Source organism: Trachurus trachurus, assembly GCF_905171665.1.
Source record: "Trachurus trachurus genome assembly, chromosome: 18".
In the NCBI taxonomy this organism is placed as follows: Eukaryota; Metazoa; Chordata; class Actinopteri; order Carangiformes; family Carangidae; genus Trachurus; species Trachurus trachurus.
In genome coordinates this window covers 21232669-21255202 of record NC_139909.1, presented here as the reverse complement: position 1 = coordinate 21255202, position 22534 = coordinate 21232669, and the positions used below count along the sequence as shown (strand labels likewise).

General features: G+C 41.7%; 2 protein-coding genes across 3 annotated transcripts in view; both read right to left on the bottom strand.

The window, feature by feature from the left end:
* The window catches only part of LOC311001989 (mitogen-activated protein kinase kinase kinase 11), a gene marked incomplete at its 5' end in the record, with an annotated part of 44931 nt that extends 34021 nt beyond the window's left edge, over window positions 1–10910 (bottom strand). The window contains one exon of the mRNA XM_083993169.1: window positions 10154–10910. Coding sequence (XP_083849295.1) covers window positions 10154–10910 — 757 coding nt within the window. The remainder of the gene's footprint in view (window positions 1–10153) is intronic.
* Window positions 10911–14544: 3634 nt separating this feature from the next.
* Window positions 14545–22236, bottom strand: drap1 (DR1-associated protein 1 (negative cofactor 2 alpha)). 2 transcript variants are annotated; one of them, XM_083992702.1, is made up of 7 exons: window positions 21937–22236; window positions 21234–21306; window positions 20565–20652; window positions 20019–20144; window positions 18864–18954; window positions 18666–18754; window positions 14545–16021 (listed from the first exon to the last, which is right to left on the bottom strand). In XM_083992702.1, the coding sequence occupies exons 1-7, from the start codon at window positions 21976–21978 to the stop codon at window positions 15835–15837; spliced, it is 696 nt and encodes a 231-aa protein (XP_083848828.1). In that variant the 5' UTR covers window positions 21979–22236; the 3' UTR covers window positions 14545–15834. The 2 variants fall into 2 exon arrangements, with proteins under 2 accessions (XP_083848828.1, XP_083848827.1); XM_083992701.1 differs by having other exon boundaries at window positions 20565–20658; window positions 21937–22233.
* Between the last annotated feature and the right edge of the window lie 298 nt (window positions 22237–22534).

The following is a 22534-nucleotide window of genomic DNA, read 5'->3' as shown; positions in this document are numbered from 1 at the left end:
CTGATCTGGTGTTGTGTGTGTATTTTTCTATCCAGAAAATAACTGAAGACACAAAAAAGTATGAAAAGTCAAAATTCTATAAACACGGTGGAATGTAAAGCAGTCTCACTAATGCAAAGATCCTTTTAAAAACTGACATTAGTTCAACCTAAGCCTCCTCTGTCCTTTCTCTACCTTCCTCCTTCTCCCTCCTCCTCCCCCCCCCCCCTCCCTGTCCTGCACCCGTAGGCGAGGGGAGAATTCCGGCAGGGTGGGGGCTTTCCCCAGGAAGAACAGGAGCTTTGTCCCCTGAGGGACGAGGCCATAGGCTGACAGACAGTCTGGCAACCTCTGACCAGGCAGCTAGCGAGCGAGCCGAGCGGGAGGGAGAGAGTGTGTGATAGGGCATAATCATGGTGCACAAGATGTCATCTCACGGTGAAACTGGCGCTGTACTCTGCTGGAGTTTCGCCTCAGCTCAGCATCGGGGGGGGCAACACAACAGGCCGGTTCACTGAGTGTAGCAGGAATTAGGTAATGTCAGCGAGTTTACAAACCAGAACGCAGCTGACACAACTATAAATAGAAGATTCTGAATCTGCACAACACTCGGAGGTGGCATTTCTTCCTCGTTTGATGCATGCGAAGATACGGCTGCGATTCAGGTCGAAGCGCATTTCACGTTCCACCACGACACCACAGAAACCAGATAGCCCTAATGGTTGTTTTTATTGTGGCGCAGTCATTAAATTACTTTGCATGGCATGTTGAAACACTTAAAAAGGGCCCGTTCACCGCATGACACACTGAGGAACGTCCATCAGCTCTTTCTTTTTCAGGCTGACGAGTGAATGATCTCTAATTTCAAGTAAATAAAACAACGTGTTGATTGACCCATTCAGCTCTTTAACAAGTAAGACAAGCAGGGTGGGTCAAAATTGGTGTTTGTTATTTAATGTTCATTGACAAACCAGTTTCTATCAAACACATGCTGGCACACTCATCGTCAGTGACAACCCTAAACATGCCCAGAGGAATATTCTGTTTCCACATTAACCCTGACAGAGGGAGGGGGTTATAAATGACTCCCTGAACAAAGTACCCACTGCTGAGGGAAAGACAGAGAGCTCCTGAAAACGGTCACTTATTAACAAGCGTCCACTGTGTTGGCGTTTAAAATTAACCTCCATTAGCGCCATTTCTCCTGGAGTCTCAGGCAGGAGGGCCATAACTGGGCCGACCCCAGGAGCTCTGAGGTCAAGGTGCTGGTGGCAAACACAACCAATTAAACACAACCAGGTATGAGAGAAAATGCACTGCACTGAGCTCCTTTGCTCCTTTTCAACATTTTCCCTCCTGTTTGTGAAGGTAAACTGCTCTTTAAAGGTTTCCCATTACTACTTCATATCTATCTGTGCATAAACAGTAACTTTACACTCGCATTCATGTGCCCATGCCACCACTGTTACATTCCTGAAGTGTAGATCGGATTTGTTTTAGTCAAACTGGTTTTCTCTTCTGGGCCTGGACTAAATGGTGGATCTAAAATCAATAAAGCAATCAGCAGATGAAGTGTTAATAAAACCATTTCCTCATAATTTTGATCTGATATTTCCTGACTTCAGCTCGTGTGGTTTCAGTCAAAACATCCGTCAAAGGACTCGCACCTGTAGTTCCTGAGACAGTCGGTGGGCTCACCCACACAAACACGCAAACATTCACAACATGAAAACTATTTTTGGAGATCAATTATGCATTATTACAGAGATATGTTTCTTTTATGACGTGAAATACCAATTACTTATTTCATCAGTGTTGTGTCTCAATACCAGTTCAGTGAGACACTAAATGTCTGTGTCTGGATTGGTTCTAACTATACTGAAAGTGAGTTCAGTGTGTTATTTTTATATGTCTGACACAGTGTGATAGTGTGTGATGTGTTTTTGTCACTAGAGGAAACTGGAACATACTGCACATGAAAGTTAGGGGTGAGATAGAAAACAAAAGTGAAATTCCAAAAATATCCCTGCACCCATAGTTCTACCCACACTTCGCTCATCCTCGTCCTCACATAACACACATAATAGCCCAGCCTGAAAATCTGAAAATTAAAGTAGCTACATATATCAGCAGAATATAAAACAGCCAATTCTCCATTACATTCCAGTACAAAATAATCATTTTCAGGATGAATATGTTCTGGAGTTTTGTAATTCAGTGGGTAATAGTGGAGCTGCTCCTGTAGACCAACAGCTGCATGAAATCATCCATCTATTGTACAAGTTCAAAGATTAGGGAACTGAACAGCAATGGTAAGAGCAGGGCCGTTGTATAGGGGAGAAAGGTGATGATAACTCTAGGGGCCCAGCGCCCAGTAGGGCCCACAAAAAACCCCAGTAGTCTAATCTTTGTATGACTGAATTATTCTGCATAAGACCCTGACTAATACTCATAGTGGTAATGCTGTATTAGCATCAAAACAAAGTAGGCTAAATAAAAAATGATAATACATACGTAGTCTAAGAAAAAAAGTGGAAAAGTCAGGGGCCCACTTTAGTATTCTTTCAGGGGCCCCAGAATTCCTAGCAACGGCCCTGGGTAAGAGTCAGTATAACTACACTGATTTGTCACATGCTCACTTTGCTCTGCAACAAGTGGGTCTGAAATGAATCCTCACAACCATCTTCTCCTGCACCAACAGACTCTGTAGGTTTTTTTTCCCAGTTTGCATGGGAACTGTCTTGTGATCGAGCAGCGAGGCCGAGGCTGAGAACGAGGCTTCAGACCGGGAGTGGAGGAAAAAACAACAACAGATTTCACTCTGAGCCTGAGCTCTGGAAACCTCTCTACTTCCTGTGCGCTCTGACCTTCCAGTGTCTGCTTTTCTTTTCTTTTCTTTTTCCTCTCTCTCTCTCTCTCTCCTCCTCCCCTGCAGTTGAGTTGTTCTGGCCCTCAGTCATCCTGCTTGGATAACACACACATACACACCGTGGACTGTATGTAAAAACATACACATTCTGCAGCTGTCATGACTCAGTGTGGGTGTACTGTCACTGTGTGGGCACACAAATCATTTTCTACTTAAAGCATATGCAGTGGTGAATAATTTGAAAACACCAGCTATATGGTGGAGATAGTGTCATTCTAGACCAAAATCACATTATTAACACTTAAATGTCAGCATAAAGTGTAATTTAATCAAATAGTTGTTGAACTTTGTGTAGGAATTTGATGTAGTGCAGTGTTTTAGATTGGACATGAGTCATGTTTTGACAGTTTTCATTATTATTTCTGACAGGGCTGAACCATAGGCAATTATTTTGGTAAATATTGGAGTTGCAATTATCTTTTAAGAAAAATAAGTTATAGTAAGTGTGCTACTTTATGTGTGGAAAATATGATTTGTAACCTGAAGCATAACCATGGTGCATACCATAATTTTAAAATAATGCATTTGGGCATATCTAGATTTTGGATCATTTTGCAGTAATTGCACAACCCTAATTTCTTACATTAACTTCACTGTGAGTTTTAACTAAGATTTGGCTGCTCTGCCCTGGAAACAGTAGTCACATAATAACTCCATAAACTAGAGAAATTACATTTTCAGAAGTGTGTTACTTACAGACCCACTGCATCATGATCATTAAAATCAAAACCACTCCAGTGCAATTCTAGTTTTCCCAGATTTTGTGTGTCAATCAAAAATATCCTGCATACTGTGTCTCTATTACAAAGTCTCAGTCCCACACCTTTTGTGTAAAATCCCTGCAGTGAACATGACTGTGATGCCAGACTGCAACAGTCTCTGCCTCCTACAGCCACCTCACCTGACGACATCTGCATTCAGAACCCACTGTGAGGAACTGAGAAAAAAACACCTATAAGCTGGATGTTGGCGGTGCATGGAGGTTTTTCCTATGGGGTCCTACACACAGCTTTCTAATGAAGCTGATATCAATCTTTTAATAACAGTCAGCTGCTAAATAAAGCATGAATTTAGTTCAAATCTGAATTTCACCTTGAGGTCAGAAAAATGCTCAAAATTCAACATAAAAATCTAAAAAACACTATTATCAGCACTAGCACAGAAAAACCTTCAGCTGCATTCTCTCCATGCTTATATGCGATGCATGTTATATCACATACGTTATGTGAATTTACTTTTGGGGGCTTAACAAAGTAATTCATATTTTTATTCTTATTCGGGAAACTCTTCAATCTGATGTGAGCCATGGATCTCTGGATTGTGTCTGTGTTAAGTTGGTGGGGAAACGATAACCAGCACGATCAGTTAAGCTAACCCAACAGACTCCCCTCTGCCTTATCACCCCCTGACACACAGCAGCTCCACAGCTCTACCCCAGGTGACCTCCTCCTCCACTTCCTCACACGACACCCCAGAAACCTCAGCAGACTGGCACTGAACACGCAGTTATGTTTATGGATGTGTAACTTCATGATGATGCACTTTCTGTCAGACTCGAGTGTTGAGGGCAGGGTACACCTCCTGCTGGATGAAAATACTCAGTCTGTTCATTCATCTGGTCAATCACAGTGCCCTGGAGTAAAAGCAGTGAGCAGGTAGAGTGGGTTTTTATCAGTGACGCACACGTTTTTCCTTTTTCTTATTATCACCACAGTTTCATAGTTTGTTCCAGATATCCCTGAAGCATCTTGACTCTGCACTTTGTGTTGTGTTTGTCAAATCAAAACATACAGAAATCAAATTTCCAGATGTTTAAGTGATGTAAAATAGTGAAATCAAGATATCGCTGTCTACAGAGACAATATAATAAAATAGTCCACTTATTCTTCACTTACAAACATCAGCTGGTCACTGCAGCTGTAATTATAACTTCTTTACATCCTTTTGTATGCGACTGGTGATCTGGATGTCAACCCAAAGTCCACTGATTTCCCTTTTTCTGCATGAGCTTTCAACCGCATCACATTAAACACAGTCCACCTACAGCCAGCCTCTTTATCTTTTTGTCTGATCAATCACAGAAGAGATAAACCACACTCAATTTGCAGAAGAAGACTGCTTGATTCCTAATTCTAATGTGAACTTTTTCACCAGTTACCCCAGAGTTCAGTAGGGGTAAGAATGATGCCATTTGCCCCTTTTGTTGCATTGTGAATACGATGTCATCAGTATCAAGTTGCCATAGCAGCTGACATATATGCATGAAGACAGTAAATGAGATATAATCCAAGAGTCTTGCACAGGGCCTACATGTATCGGCTTATTGCCTTCTCATTGCATGAACAACCAATCACAGCTGAATGTTTATGCTGCCTGCAATACTTTTTCTTTAGGCGTTCATTTCCTTTCATCTTTAGTTTGTTGTGCCAGTGATTCCTAAAAGTGCATGGCTCCAGACTAACCTTTTTTACCAGGAGCACAGTGGCCTCCGACTTAAAATTTTAGAAGCACAAGCAGAACATTTAGGGGCACACACTGTAAATTAACTTGAAAAACAAATATTCACATTTCCTGGACATTCATGACGCACATTGGCCTGCCACCTGTAATGACAAATTCCAAATTCTTTAAGTGGCCCTTTCCATGTTTCACCAGTGTTAAACAAAAAAATGGTTGCACATGTGCAAGTAGATGAAAAATTTACTTGCACCGTCTTATATTTTAGGTTTCAAGCTGGCAGCTCAGCCTATCACCTTCAGCCCTAACGGCCTGGATTTTCTTTCTACAACGAGTCCAGATAGCACCGGTTCACCTAGAGCTGATGTCACAGACACAACGGACAGTTCTGGGACTCTAAAATCTAAGTTCTTAGGAACAAGTCATTGAGTAAATCATTGAAACCATCTGCAAATCGTCCCTTATCTGACTTTAACTGCTATGTGATTCTGACCAGTTGAATGAGCTCACTCAGCTCAGCAGGAACAGAAATATCTCCACGTAAAACAGCCCCATCTTTGTGCTTTTACATTTCACTGCTGCTTTAATACGACTTCATGACAGTGAATAAAAGATGTGAGTGAGAGTGGCAAAATGACAGCAGGTCGATCCTAAACCAACCAGAACTTTATCATGTTCTTTGACCTCATGACCAGTTTAACTGCCATGCTGGCTCACTTATCATCTAACTACACCTTTACAGCTGCTTAACAAACCACAGGTGGACGCTGAGGTTTCATTAAGTTGAAATTCTCCTACTATCTACCTCTGTAAATAACTCAGAACAAGCTAAAGAAACAGCTAAAAGGCCGGACTGCCTTCATAAGTCCTCCTGCTGCACACAGGGATATTGGTATTTATGTAAGTGCAGTGGTAACAGGAGAGCAGTTCACCACACACATGCAAACATCACACACCCAGTCGCCCATACACTCAGACATACACACACACACACACAGACAGGGGATGTTTTGAGTGCGCTGCAGAGAGGGGCACTGGGGGCCCTGAATGAAAACATGCCGGCAGAGGGATGTATCAGATTCAGAGAGAGAGAGAGCGAGAGGGAGAGAGAAGAGAGAAAAGAGAGAGACATGTTGATCCAAGATCTAACCGTGGCTTCTTCCTGTGAGTTCCAGCCCAGCAAGTGCTTAGCTTGGCACTTTCCCCACCAGTTCTAACTAAAGCCTCTGCACAGTTTTATGGCATGTGGTGATGCCTATAGCTGTTTTTGGATGTATGAAGGCTTTGTGCAGATAGCTAACAGTGGAAGGACAGGGCAGCTGGACTGGAGCGAGCTTTGGAAAGCTGCTGCTGCCGATAGCAGGGGTTGGAGTGCAGCTGCAGCAATGTTGATTACTGAAAACTTGAAGCTTTGCTAATCAATATTTTGATACGAGCTGCCCAGATTAGCGTGTGTAGCTGTGAGAGGGGGGCTGTCTGCAGCAAAGAGACCACAGAGAATGATTACCGACTGTGCAGCTCTTCCCTGCACCAAAGAGCAGGTTCACACCTCTCTGCTCGGTGTTTTGTTTTTAGGGCCCCGAAACTTATTGATATGATTCACCCTCATTTACAGGCATCAGTGTTTTGTTTTTACACTTTTACACTTTTACACAGTCAGCATCAAGCAACAAAGTTAGCACTGGGCTAATGTGCACAAAGCCTAAACAAAAACCAATACGGAGACTTTTGAGTCTAGCTAAAAAAAAGGTTGAGGCATGCTCTCTAAGCCAAATGGCCCATCTCTTGGAAATTAACTCCAAGTTCTGCATAGGTTCTGTCCTGGAGCTGCTAAAATAAATAACCAAATAATAGAAAAATCAATGACTCCAGCATAAATGACACCCCTTTATTCCGTTAAATTGTAACTATAGATTATAAGCCAATGAAAGGCCGTGTTTAGTTTGCAGTGCTACTGAAGAATTATTTCTTATCTAAAAGGTGAGCAATACCTCAAGGTTATTTTAAGTGCTACAGCTGACAAGCTAATTGGCTGCATAGTGTAAGAACTGACATCAGCGGTGCACTTTCCAGGGATGGATGTTGTCTGGTTGCTCATTAAGCAAGTCAAAGTCCACAGAGGTGTGATAAGAGATGTTAGCCTAAAAGCTAATGTAGGCTGTGGTTCAAAGTCTGAGGCCTTTTTGGAACTCTATCACAGCCTTTGTCTCACATATAGCTGCCCTCTGGTCTGAGGTCTGGTCTGTTACTGTCAGCACCAGCCTGTGGCATTCGAAGCAACAATGCTCTTTGGGTCAGCATGAGGGAGGGGGTGGGGGTGTCTTAGAGTGAAAAATAATAAAATAGGTAATTGAATCCAACCCACCACCCCACAAATTGCAATGAACTGTAATAAAATGTTGGATTTCAGAGTTTCATTGTCACAAACTAACGAGATAATATAAAACAGAAACAAATCAAAGATGCTAACTGTGCCTACCATTCTCGTACATTTGCTAGTCTTGGACTCTGGTCTCTACAGACTCCTCTGAGTCTGGGTCTGACTGATGCTGAGTCCCTCTGATGTTTCTTGAAGCTCTCCTCAGGGCTGCGTTCATGTGGCCTAAAATTAAAATCCCACACCAAACTCAATTTGCAATTTTAAATCTTTTTTTTCTTCTTTTTCCTTCTGAACAAGAACTACCATAACAAAGTTGTTGTTTTTTTAAATCATAGCATAGCACACTATGTTAACATGATGAAAATGTGCCTGGAGGTGGACTGAAAAAGGATCACAGGTTTCCTGCAGGAGAGCACGGTTGAAACCACATTAATATAACCACACGGTGTTAAAAACAGAAAATGAGTGTGCAAGGTGTGAAAATCCAACCCCCACCGACACACACTGACACACACACACACACACACACACTATAGTAACACAAAGAAGCTCCTCTCCTCTCTTTCCTGTGCTGTTCCTGTTACGGCCTCTGGCTTGAACCCAAACAACGCACCGTGCACCGTCTTCAATGTTCCTGCTTCATCAGCATCTTCAAAAAAAGGCCACGGCTCTGCACTGGTCATTAGCTAAATCTGCAACTCCTGAGGGATAATGACAACTCACCTTAATCCATCACTGTAACAGCTGGCCCAGATGGTCAGAAGTTTCCCCTTTGTTTTTTATATGTTGCTAGCATTTTGAATTGAGTTAATATGATGCTTGATACTTCATAAAAGGATCTTTTGCCATCATATTGTCATAAAAAGGGGTGTTCCTGGACTACCTTTACCTACCTCATCTGCACTGCATTGTCTTTCACTTATGGCTTCACTTGGACATGGGGTTTCTGTCTTGACTGTGACTGATTTCTTCCTGTATCACTGCAGAGTGCTGGTGCAAAATGGCAGCTCAAGAAAGAAGAACTTGCACCATTATTCTGAGGAACTGACACCATAATCTGAGGCTGGCCATTGATGTCGAAGTACATTTTGTACTGTGAACATTGGCAATTTGATTTTTGCGTTACTACTTTGCCTTTGTGTGGAGATGCTCCTTGCACCTGTGCATTAAATCTATCAGCACCTCACATACACCGTGGCACATTGTTGTCAAGACCGATGGGGCGTCGTTTGAAATGCTACCCCCCCTCCCCTCCTCCCTCAACGCACTACAATGCCTGCTGTTCCCATCCGCCTCCTCCCCCCTGCACCACCACAACAGGATATTGCTCAGTGGCACAGCAGACTTATGGCTGTATGGAGACGTGTAGGGACAGGCCAGGGACAAAGATTCAGACAAGAATTAAAAAACAAGAGGCAGGAGGAGGCAGCAGGGTGATACCATCTCCTGGTGCACAGAGAGAGCGATTGTGCTCACTCTGACCTGCCTCATATGCAAAGATTATATTAACATAACTCTCCTTTCTTTGCTCCGCGGGAGATATTTTTCTAGTGGAGAGGTCTTGCTGGGAAAGGAACGGACACAGGGGTGAGGATAAACAGGGTGAAACAGCAGATGCAGAAGGAAGGCCGACTCGTTCAAGAGTGAGAAAGATGGAACTGATGAAGGAAGTGTGGGAGGAAGGTATTCCTGATGTGTTGAATAGGGATTGTATTCTTTAAACAAACCTCAGATCAAGGGTGTTCCTAAATAAGGTCATATTCTCAGATACTACAGTACTGAGTTATTTGCAGTGTTGCTTTAAAGACAAGGTCCAATGTGTGGGTGTCGGCCACAAGGCCCCAAAACAAAGTCATTTCCCGCCGCCCCCTTAACGGCATCACAGTCCAGATAGCAAGTAGTGACGGTGCTCAGATGGAAAGCTTCCTCTTAAATTCCTGACCTTTGCCAGCAAAGCATGGCATTTCATGCTATCATCAACACATATTTGCAGCAGACTTTTCTGTCCCTGTAGCCTTGGTCTACCTTTTACAACCCAGGAGTCAAGTGACTGGACCTTAATCCAAACAGATGTGCTGTTGTTGTACAGCTAATCTTAAATGCTCTGTCATGATCCTGACCTATAAGCCTGGATGAAGTTGATATATAAGTTTACAACAATGACTGGCTGCAGCAATTATGCTAGGGAATTATAAATAAAGAGAAAATTCAATTTCTCAGACTAATGAGATGTTTGAGTTAATAATTGTACCGGACCACAGGCCTTTCAGTGTGTCGAGGGTTTAAAAGGGCACCTTTGTTCTGGATATGGCCTTGTAAACATTAAAAGATTAATTCAGCAACTAATACAACATGTTCCGTCACTGGCATGTAGTATGTTGCCAGGGTTCACCTGATGAACGACTTACTGTTGTTGGACTTGAGATCCCGGTGGATGACGGGGACGATGGCCTCGCTGTGTAGGTACAACATCCCTTTGGCTATCTGCACGGCCCAGTTGACCAGAACGTGCGGCGGGATGCGACGCCCCGCCAAGGCCCGGCTCAGCGGCCCGCCCGAGGCGTACTCCATGATGAGGCACAGGTTGGGTTCCTCCAGGCAGACGCCTTTCAGGGTGATGATGTTGGGGTGGGTGAGCATGGCGAACAGACGCGCCTCCTGCCTCACGTTCTGAGCCGTCACGCTGATGTCCTCGTCCGGATCTTGACGGGCGGCCTTCACCGCCACCAGCCCTCCTCTCCAGGTACCGCGATACACCTTCCCGAATCCCCCGACTCCGATGACCTCCTCCAGGCTCAGCTCCCGGAAATCCACCACCTCCGGGTCGAACTCCCCCACCACGGCAGGGCCGAGCTCACCAACCACGGTGGTCCCCGGGAGCTTCCCATAGCCACTTGGCTTGAAGGAACCATAGTTGGATGGGAAGATCCCAACCTTGTTGTTGACTTTCCCTGCCCACCAGCCCTCGTCCCCTGATATCTCAGAGTCCAGAGAGAGAACTTCGACGAGGTCTCCTTTCCGCAAGGTGAGTTCATCTTTACAGGATGCCTCATAGTCAAATAAAGCCGTCCACACGGGATTGGTGAAGTTCCCTTTTTGTGATTGTTCCAAATTCTTCCAGTTCGATAGTGGGCCACGGCTGAATATGTTCTTCAGAGGCTCCATGGAGCCTCAAGCAGATGTTTTGACTGGATCTGATTTTGCACCCCAAGTGTTTGAAAATAAAGTACAAAGGAGTACTTTATTGCGCCTCGCTCCCTTTCCTGTCTTTCTTGTTGGTTCATCAGGGACCAGTGAAATGTATTCAAGAGCTTGACCAACAAGTGGGCTTCAGGAGAGGATTCAGAGATAACTGAAGTGTCTTTCATTCATCCTAACATGAAATGCAATGCTCTGCATTTAAAATAAAAAATCCAGAAACAGTCAAGACTGCTTTAGTTTGGTGACAGCTAAGTGTATCAAAGCTTAGAAAGGCAGCACTGTCTCCACTGGATTTCTCTCTGTGTAAGTGATGTGGTATGTGGTTTCCCAACACATGGTTTGAGCACAATATCATTTCACTGGCCTGTACTTAAAAGCCTCTTCAATCACCTCATTATGGGCAAATTAGCTCTTCTCCTCCCTCATTCTAAATCACCACCTGTTGAGTTGTGATTATAAAGACTAAAAGTATACGGACAAAAATAAAAATGGCTCCAAACTTGTTGTAAAATACTTCAAGTGTTGTACTGCAGCGCCAAATTATGATTCCCACATCTTTCAGATATCCATTTTGAGTTTTAAGTATTTTTAGCCATCAAGTGCAGTGGCCACCACAAGCAGGAAGCGCTGAGCAGCGAAGAAGAATAGCAGGAAAGGAGCATTCAGTCCAGACAACCAGTGTTTTACAAGTTTCAGGGCTGACCAGTTCGCATTATTGAGCTCAAATCTCCAGTAACCGCGTTGGACCGCAACTTTGCGGCGCTGCCGCAGGAAATCCCGCATCCCGTTCCGCGAGAGTCTCCATAATAACGGTCTTATCACAAACACACAATGAGCTGGCTTTTATCATAACATAAAACTCACGAACCGCCGACTTTGTAACAGGAAGAGCTATCCAAAGCTGCTCTGCTTTACTCTGACGGGAGAGACGCGCAGTAAAAACAAACGCCGTTAGTTAGTCCCTCAGTGGAGCTGAGCGCGTGGCCTGCTCCGGCCCGGCGGGGTTGTTACAGTCGGTGTCCGAACAGCACCAGAACTCCATCACAACTCCTGAACACAACACGGTACTCTTCCTCGGTCAGCGTCTCTCTCGTCAGGACCTCGAACCACTGCTACGTCTGTGCTTACAGTCAGTGGAGGGTGGGGTTTCAAAACTTTTTCTCTCCCAACAGGAAAAGAATCAGATGACAGGCCACCGTCGAGTTAGACACGAGCTGTGAGGAGATATCCGGTCGTCGCTTTCAAAATAAAACCATAATAAAGTAGCAAGTTTATTAGTTTGCTCAAGTTTTGCAGGTAAACAGCAGCTCATTCAATTACATTTGGTAACTTCATCACTCAAACTCTAACCAGGAAATCAAATATCCAGCTGTAACAGCTTTTCAACTCTGATGACCTTTGACATTTATATGCTCAGATTAGAGGGAGTCACCCAGAGTGATAAGTATAATGACTCCTTTAATTAAACTATCATGACATGTTCGGTCATCTTTGCCTGATTCTTGTTTCAATTGCAATGAAGAATCGTAATTTATTACACGATTTATAGAAAAGAATGTGCATGACTCTGTGGAGTGGAACTTGTTTATCCATGAATTTACGGGACTTTTATTTTGAAATCATGATTTCCTTTCATTTTCATCAAGCCGTGAGCTTCACACTGCAACAGGCCAAGCCCACAGGTCTGTCAAGTTCACAAAAACTACCTACAAAAGAAAACAATGTATGAGGAAGTGTTGTAGCTGCTAATTTAAATGAAGAGTTAAAGTTATAAACAATACTAGGCTATCACTATGTTGACTTGACTGAGATACTATCCTATAGCTTTTATATCTTGTTATTTTATGGTGTGCTATTTTTTAGGACAATGAAACGTGATTTAATCTGGCTATTATTTTGAAAATTGAACTAGCCTACATTTTTGTTTTATTATGTCTCACTTTACGTTGGTGGTAACAGGTGCTAAAATGAAGCAGAGGAAGAAAAATTCTCAAAAAACAGAACACTTTTCACTAAAAAAAGAATACAGCACTTTTTCTGCACTTCCTTTTATACCAAACACACTGTTCAATCTTATTCAAACTCATTGGACTGGGGTTTTCTTCTTGTAAATCAACAGGCTGTAATATAATAGCATCAAAGTTATAATGAGCCAACTTCAGCTTTTAGCTCATTAAGTAGAACTATTAGTTGTGCAGAGAGGGTCAGGCTTAGGCTTCATGATCCTATAGCTGAAACATGATTCTCTTTCTTTCTTCTTTCTCTGCTTGTTTTTGCCTCAGAAATAACTTTTGCAATAATGACTGTTGTTGCTTGTTGTTGTGTAGATAATAATTTCAGTTTCACTTTAAAGGGAAATTTTATTTTTTACAGTTTGACATAATACCATGTTGAAAGTTCAGCAACAAAACACTCAAAGAGAGTTCAAATCAGCCTCAGGTATGGAGCTGAGTGTGCATATGTTAATGAGGTGGTTACCAGTGCCCTCTGATCAAGGCCACAGCCTGGCATAAGACACTAAGGTACATTTTTAACGTGTGTTTTTCAAGCAGGCACATCATTAAAGGCTTTTATTTTTGAAAAAGGTCAAGGGAATTCCTTTTTGCCACATTTTTCCATGTTTCCAGTGGACTGTGGAGCTCTTGAACAAGTCGGCGGCTTCATGGGAGTGGATGGGAATCAGAGGGTCACCTTTGGCCCCGCCGGCTGCTGTGTGGAAACAGTGTGCTTCCTTCTGTCAGACCTTTGATGGCTCTCCTTCCCTAGCCCCATGGCTGCCGTTTGTTTGGACACCGACCTGCTAAAGTCAACCACCTACTACCTCCCCCAATCCCTCTTCCCCCCCACATACACACTCACACACACACACACGCTCACACCAAACCCCTCCCTCCTCGCAGTCCGCTGAGTCAACGCTTGTGCAGGAAGGATGCAGTTGTTTATGCGGCCCTGGCTCTGTGTTGCTTGGTTAGTTGGGCGGGGGGAAGGGGAGGGGGGGGGGGGGCATTTACACGACAAAATGGACTGTTACAAAAAAAATAAGAAGGCAGGAGGAAGAGGAAAGAAAAGAGGGTGGGCACACACTCTGAAGGTGGAGTGTGTGTCTGTGGTGCCAACAATCAGCTCTCTGTGAACACCATGGGACAAACCTGTACCGTCTTGTGTTTATCTGATTCAATGCAACGCTGAGGATAAACAGCAGCTCCTGTCTTTCAGGTTGCATGAGTCACTGGCTACTAGTATATAGTATCTGCAGAAGATACATCCATGGGAAACTTTTCTGAATAACAAAAAAAAAAAAAAAAGAATACAAAGAAACCAAAAGGAGGGAGGTGGGGGGGTGAGGGACACAGTATTGAGTCATGACTACAAAGAATGTGTTCGGTGCCTGTGAAATTGAAAATTCAAAGAATGAGCTCTTTGATACATTTTTGCTTAAAGATGCAGCAGGAGTCAAGTTTCGTCCTTCCAGCCAACAAATAAAGAAGTGGTGTCTAGAATGAACGCCGCGGACATTTGATGTGAGAAGATTTCAGACCATTTCATCTCTGATCTGGAAAACACCGCACGCCAAAACAAGAGCTGCTTTTTTTAATTGAAATATGAACTTTATTTCACCCATACAAAATAAAAAGAATGTTAAAAGTTTACAATACAGTGTCAGCTGAATATTTCATACTGAGACTGACATATAAATGGGAGCCCCGTCTCTGCTGTCAATGGATACATCTAAAACAATCTACGATAAAGGAGAAAGTTACTCAAAATTGGAGGGGTGGCCAGATGAGAAATTAGAGGGGACAAACACCTTTAAAAACAAAGTCATAGTTCAACAGTCACAGTATACTTCTGATGGGCAATTCAGGGGAACTTAATGGTCATATAAAATAATAAAGGAGGTCTAAATGCCTGACCGCATCAAAAATAACAACACTGTAAATCTTTAACCTGCTGATATGGTTGTGGTCGTGGAGGTTTACAGTTTACTTGATAAAAAAACATGAATTAAAAACAGAAACTAATTCCAAAAAAGCTGTAGCTAGCCAACATATAGTAAATATTCACCTGCTTCCTTGTTACATTACAGGCTGAATTGAACTCACTAGCAAGTTGTGGCAAACCCGGAAGTAGGGCTCACGTCTTAACAGCACTAATACATAGCCCATAGATAAGAGTAATATATCACTTCATGGGTGAGACAATGACCTCCTTTTCCCTTAGACTAGTGCCGGTCACCTTTCAGATACTCCACAAGCTGTTGCCCTGAACTCATCTCCATTAACCGCCTTCGTATGAGCATCGACGGCTGTAGTAAGGCTTTGACTACCACTTCCAGATTTATTTTTTTCAGCCAACCTGAGGGTTTGCATGATGACTGATAAGTTCACTTCATCATGTCTACTACAGAGGACTGAGGAGGAAAGAAAAGTGCCAAAAGAAAAAGCTACAAGGCAACACAAACCACACCTATCCTGTCTGCAGGGGCTAATGGCAAAAACAGTGACGACTGCCATCTTTAATAGTCAAAATAGAATGAATGACTGACTTGTTAAAAAACATCCGAGTTGGATTCTCCTCCTACAATAAAATAAAACCTTTTTTTTTTTTTAAAAAAGAAAAGAAAAAGAAAATAAAAACACATAATATACAACCAGTTTCCTGTCTCCTGTGGCGGCGTCTTCTAGAGCCGGCTGTCGAGGGTTCTTCTGTCAGTGGGCTGTGATGAAGAGTCTTTCCCTCCTCTGCTTACAGCGCCCGCCGCAATTACAACTTAAGAAATCAAAAATAACTTTGAAAGAGAGAGAGAGTGTGTTGTGTGTCGTGTGTTCAAGTGTATGTGCGCGCGTGTGTTGAGAGCAAGAGGTGGAGGAGGCGGCCAGGGCTGGAGCTAAGAGTCATAGTCTTCATCGTCGTCGTCCTCGTTTTTGTGCGGTGCGGGAGCTGGGGGAGGCGCTGCGACGTTCATCATGGAAGGGTGGGGGATGAAGGCCATGCCGCCCTGGGGCTGTGCTGGAGCCATGACCGGAGCCGGGATCATGTTGCCCATGTGCATGTACGGGGGGGCCACATTAGAGCTGCAGGGGCAACAGGGAGAGGTGTTAGAAAAACCACAGCAATTAAAGTGAAATGTAGTCTGACGCAGTGCAGCCGACTCAAAACAACCTAGAAATGACTGTGAGAGTCAGGGTGGTCTCATTTCACCTTCCTGCCACTGTGTCTTTATTCTACACCAACGATATACACAATTAGGGATGTAACAATTACTTGTTTTCACAATTAATTGCGGTATTAAACGCCACAATTAATTGATCGCAAAGATTCCTAAATACCGTCACTTTCCAAAAAAAGATTATGTATGAACCGTGTCGGCAGATGTGCGCCAAAGTAAAGGTAAATGCACAGATACTGGTCCATTTACCATTTAAATGCTAGAGTGTCATTTGTAATTAAAAAAAAAAAGTTTCAGTATCGATGACAATTAATGACTTGAATATTTCAAAGACTTCGCCTTGTGGATTAATAATTGGTCATATTTTAATAGATATTTAAAATATTTTATAATTAGTAGTAATGTATATGATTTTACACATAAATAGTGTTGTGAAATTAATTAATGCATAATAATCGTGATAATCGTAACACCGTGATAATAATTGAAGAGTTCATTTGCAAAAGCAGATAAGTGCCATTTTGAAAAAAAAAAGCTGAGGCTTTGTAATTATTCTTTGCATAGTGTTCTTTTCAATAAAAAAATATTTTTTTGAGATATGTCTGTTTTGTTACATCTCAAAGTCACTCAACTTTGGTTTGACTGATATCACCTTATGTAAATTAAAAATTAAAAATGAAGATTCTAGAATTTTTTAAAAACGGAGTTATCTGCTTTTGCAAATGAACTCTTCAATTGTACCAAGAAAATCTATAATCGAGACATCCCTATACACAATACAGCATGTACTAGTGGTCCTGCACCACATGTGTGTAGAGCTGCAATAATAAATCGATTAATCGCACAATAATCAATTATTAAATGAATCGTCAACTATTTTGCTAATCGAATAATCGGTTTAGGTAGTTTTTTAAGAAAAAAGTCCAAGTTCTCTGATTTCTGATTTGTTCCTTTACGACAATAAACGGAGTCTCTCTTGGTTTGTGGACAAAACACATTTGAGGATGTCATGTTGTGATTTGGGAAACATTGATTGACGTTTTTCGACATTGTATTGACCAAAAAACTAATCAATGAATCATTTACATAATAGAATAATGAATATGAATAATTATATGATAATTATATTAATAATTTTCATGACTCTCTGTGTCCTTTATGAAAATTGCATCTGTCTGAACATGTGGGACACAGTCTGAACATGCAGAACAGAAGTAGTAGACTTCCAGTAGCCACATGATTGGATTCAATAACCAATCATAACAATCTGTCATCATTTGCTATTGAAGAGACAGTAATTGTTACTGGAGGCCGCTGTTAAACAGAAGGTACGTGGTCGAAGGAAAGAAAAAAAAAAAAGATATACTGGAACAAATAAAAATATCACCAAATATATGAAACATGATTTCAAACATGTGAACAAATAACCAGGACTCCCTCATCGTCCCTGTCACTGAACTTCCTGCTAAAAAGAAACATGACTTCATCCAGCAGCCACACTGGTAAAATCCAGCCACCTCAGTCAGAGTCAGACTCTGAGCCAGGCCGGCCACCTCCTTCCTCCTCCTTCTACGACAGCAATCTGTTTCTTTCTGTTCTCATCCTCTTTTGGAAGTTTAAGTGACGACACATCACTGTTTGTACCGTCACACTTTGTAATAGTAACTCAAGAACGAGCAGGGAACGCAATGATGCTAGTGCTAGTATATTTCTATACTGTAACATCATAAGAGGAGGGATATATTAAAAAAATCCTCAACATATATAATGTTTTTTATGAACAGAACTGCACATATGCTTTTCAGGTAAACATGGATTAATGACTCAGTCATCAGCTCCAAATTCAAATATGAAAACAGATGTTTGTTCAGGAACACATTCTATACAGTATGTGGTGTAGAGCCAATCCAAAGCCTTTTCAGACATGGCATATACAGTATAATGTTAATTGTGATCATAACAGACACACATACAATATAATATCCGGCACCTGAACAAGAAAGCGACAATGAAGTGAAAAATGGAGGTGGAAGAATGTTTGCTCTGTTAACTTCTGAAAGGCTGCACCAGTGTTGAATGGAAACTCACTTTGCAGCTTATGTAATTACTGACCATCTGTGGTTATTGTCATCAGATTACATAGTTATGTTTCTGTCTGAACAGGGCTGAAACGTGTCCCTGGCGTGGTGGGAGGTGGGCTCCTACCTCTTATTCTGGAGAAAACATTTTTATAAGACATGGTACAGTTTTTTCTTTCATATTGTAAGAATGCTGGGTAGCTTAATTTGGTAGGTAGGACAGGCATTAATATAAGCATTACGCTTCTGCCTGTGCCTTTTCAGTCACTATTTTGTCGATAATGTTTGTAGCTATTATGTGATGTGACTGAATAAAGAATTTCATCATCATCAGTATGGACTTGCCCAAAAGTCCCTCTGTGACTGTGACAGCTGAGACGGCTCCAAAGGGACTCTAGATCCACCCAGTGAAGCCAGGTGTGAGGTCATTCATAATTCAGTATCTGAGCAACAGATGGTTTGTGTCCATACCTGTGGAATCTGGAAGCAGCCTGTAGGTTTGTGCTTGACTGAGAGCCATCGTCCTCGTCGCCTTCTGTCTCGCTGTCTTCCGAGTCATCCTGTCGCCGACAGGGAGGAAGGAGCACAAAGTGAGACATCCCACAACAAATCACTGGATGTATTGTGCACATAGGGTTTTTAGAAGCCGCATGGAATCCAACTCCCTACCTCCTGCTCCGACTCAGTCCCAGACAACTTCTTGTCTTTCCCTTTGGAACCCGCTCCTCCATTCTTGCGTCCCGATCCGGGTTTTCGACCCCTGGAGAATAAAGCAAACGTAAGACGAGTTACGTCATGGCATGTGAAGGCAGTTATTCTCTCAGCTTTTAACTAGAATTACAGGCTCACGTTCGTTTGTGTCCAACAAGCAGTCAAGTTGCAGTTTTCATTTTCTGTCCAGAGTCATCTATTGTATTAATGTATAAGTTCGTTGAGAGAAACAAAAAAGAAGTCAAATTACTTGTATGTGGTCATATACTAGCTGATTCAGTCCAAATAAACTGTACACTTATAAAACCCAATTCATATACATACATTATTATTATATTAAAAAAATAATAATAATAAAAAACATAGCTTCCCACAGTTTAAAAGATTCTAAAACTAATTTCAAAATTACAAAGTCATTCTCCAGCACAAATCTTCAGACAGTTGTGCTCAAATTGAACATTAAAATCCCTAGAGACAACTTCAAAGCTGAGAATAATGTGACTGATAGTGCTGCTGGAAATTTGTTTGAGTCGTTTCTATTGAAAGATGCTGTGACGCCACGAGCCGAGCAGCTTACAACCACTTCAAACTGCATCGGAATCGAATCAGCCACACTTTTTTTTTGCTTATTTATATGCAATTCTCTGTCGGGACTCTGCATCAGCTTGGCTTCAGTCAGTGCCACTGTTTGATGAGGCGTTCAATACTGCTTTCTCTTCTCTGAGTCTGCAGTCCTCAATAATTAGCTCCCTCTGTGTGTTTTTCCTTTTTGTCTTTTTGTTAACGATACAATCGCTCAACAATAAGGAATAAGTTACATGGTAACAATGGGAAGATAACTAACACTTTATTTTTAGTATATTACAATTTGTAGTAGTTGCCAGCCCTGGAAAAGTAACCAAGTAAAGGTTACCATCATGAGCAATTCATTTCTTCCATATAATAATTTAGCAGCATTAACTTGTTTGAGATGATACATTGACCAATCAACAAATTAGAGACAAAGACACAGCACAGGCAGACTTCATGCTGTCTGTTTTGTTGTGTTTACTATTTAATTCCTGGGCCGGCATCTCTACTACTTACATGTGGGTGCGTGTGAGAGAGTGATACCTGCGAGGGACTTTTTCTCCTGCTCCTTCAGTGTGGTTCTCTTCCCCCTCTCCCTGCATGTCCGGTACAGTTGCCACCAGGTCTTTTAAGAAATCAAACTGCTGTTCCAGTTCAATACACTGTTTTCTGTGAGAGAACGAACACACACACATACACTTTTCAATCAGCCTGTTGACTCCATTTCAGTCTTCAAACACATTCCGAACAGAACCGAATGCCAATTTACTATCAAATAGACACAGAGATAAAAAGGGATTATATATTCATTCCAAATCTCACATGGCAGACACATCTTAGTTATAACCAGAAGTACTTTTAGATACAGCACAAGGGATTTAATTTAGCAGGGAGTTACAAATCCACTCAGGAACAGGAGCGCTATCTACATAACAGTAGAAACTCTTCGTCTAAATCCAAAGGGAAATGATGACATAACACCTTTTCAGCTACACGCATTCAAAATCAAATTAGAACTGTACTATTTTGTGCTCCACCAACACATTGTAATATGGATCAGGTTCTTAAAGAAGACTCACAGACACTTACAAATGTGAGGTTGTCATCGTCTTTGCATTCCTCGACTGGGTGACTTGACAGGCTTTTGTGAGCAAGGATTCCAAAAACAGCTCCAAGGCTCTCGCTGAAGTTTCAGTTAAGGAAAGTATGATGCACATTGCACAGCAGAGTGGTGTCTTTCATTACAAAGAAACAGATTCACTCACATGATCTAGCTTACACCGAAACTAAACCGAGACTGAAACCTTCTGAATGTGAAAATGAAAAACATGAAGAGTTTGCTACTGGGTTTAGTAGGTCATGACATAATCATTACAATGAATAGAGTAAAAAGTATCTCTGCCAAGTATGAGTGCCAATATTATTTTAATTTTGAAATACTCCCACACCAGAGTTGTTTTACTAAATAATGGGTCAGTGTAGGTGTGACTGATTTAAATCACTAAATGTCATTTATTTGAAAGATTATTCATTATAGACACCCTTAGTTATGTCTTCATGTTGCTTCATATACAATCACACACAAATCTCCATCTTTTGTTTTCTGTCAGTTAACTGATTTATCAAGTAATTTGTTTAACTTACTTCCAGGCAATTCAGATAAATCTAACACCACTCTGCCTTCAAACCTCTGGTTAAAAAAAAAAAAAAAAACCCGATCCAGGCCAAGAAACTGAAGATATTAGGCAGAAAGGATACAAATAATAACAGGTACTGCTGCAGCCACTTTGCCTATTTCCTCGTCTGTCTGCATAATCTTCTTAATCCTTGCCTGTAATGACAAAAGGTTTAACTTTAAGTTTGTGTGCACCTTCAGAACGAGTCAACAGGGTGAGACAGTTTCATAATTCATGTTACAGACAGATTTAGGGACAACACTGTTTATCAAAGCCCATGGCCCATTCATCACAATGATAGCAAACTACATCATGAGGGTACTTGGATAGCATGCTTGTTTAAAACCATTCATTCCCGTCAGGCAGGATAATGAGACTTACCACAGTATATGCCCTGTGAGAATCTCTAAAGATTACTCACTGTTTAACTACCAACAACAACATAACTATGATAATACAACGTTCAGTTTCACTTAGCTCACCATGCTAAAAACAACCTTAATTAGTGGAGTCGCTAACTAACTTGCGTTGTTCGTCTTAAATGTAGTGTAGCAAACACTGAGATGCAGGGAAAGTTATTAAATCCAGTTAAACTACCAACGCTGGTATAAAGCAATGTAACTTCCCACTACTGCTCTGTCTGCGTTTGATATTGTTCTTGTAAGTTAGCTCCCTGAGCAACAAAACAGGCCGAATCTCACTCAAGCTAGCTGGAAGTTAGCTTTACATCACAGTTTGCTAACATTAGCTAATCTTAACACAGGTCCAGACCTTCACAAACTCACCGGAGGGAATCTGGCGTTATATTTCTTCTTTTTGCTGGGCATAATTAAATTACGTGGATTCCTAGCCTAAAATAAAAATGCAGTATATGCTCGATTATTATTCTATATCATGAGTAAATCACCTCCACCGCGCACACACACACCAGATAGCGGTAGCTAGCCGGCTAACTCATTAGCACGTCGTCGTCACTCGTTCCCTGTTGCCTGTTTACTTCCGCAGGGTCCCAGCGCCGACATGTTGGCTTTCATTGGAAATATAATAGTTAAACTCGTGAACCATTACTCTAAATCTGAACCATTAACGTTACTGTAACGGCAGCCGTGTGTACTGTGGTAAGTTACTACTACACACACAAGGTAAAAACCAACAACCTTTGCATGTTAATTTTTTTTTTTACGGAACTCCGAGCAATCTGTCTTTACTACGATGCTGAATGCAGGATATGATCCGCTTAAATTGTTAAATTAAACTGATGTTGTACTCGTGATGTGTTGTAATTTTTAGTTTTTTCAGTTATTTTACTTTTTGGTATTTTAATTTATCAAAAGAACGAGCAGTTTGTGGTGTATGGGATTTAGAGGATAGTCAGTTTTGGTT

Excerpts from the sequence above, each read along its gene's own strand:
- drap1 (XM_083992701.1), bottom strand. The coding sequence starts at position 21,978 with ATGCCCAGCAAAAAGAAGAAATATAACGCCAGATTCCCTCCG. Across the intron at positions 20,145-20,564 it reads ACGATGACAACCTCACATTT|AAAACAGTGTATTGAACTGG; the intron begins GTAAGTGTCTGT and ends GTTCTCTCACAG. Across the intron at positions 18,755-18,863 it reads GGACTGAGTCGGAGCAGGAG|GATGACTCGGAAGACAGCGA; the intron begins GTAGGGAGTTGG and ends TGTCGGCGACAG.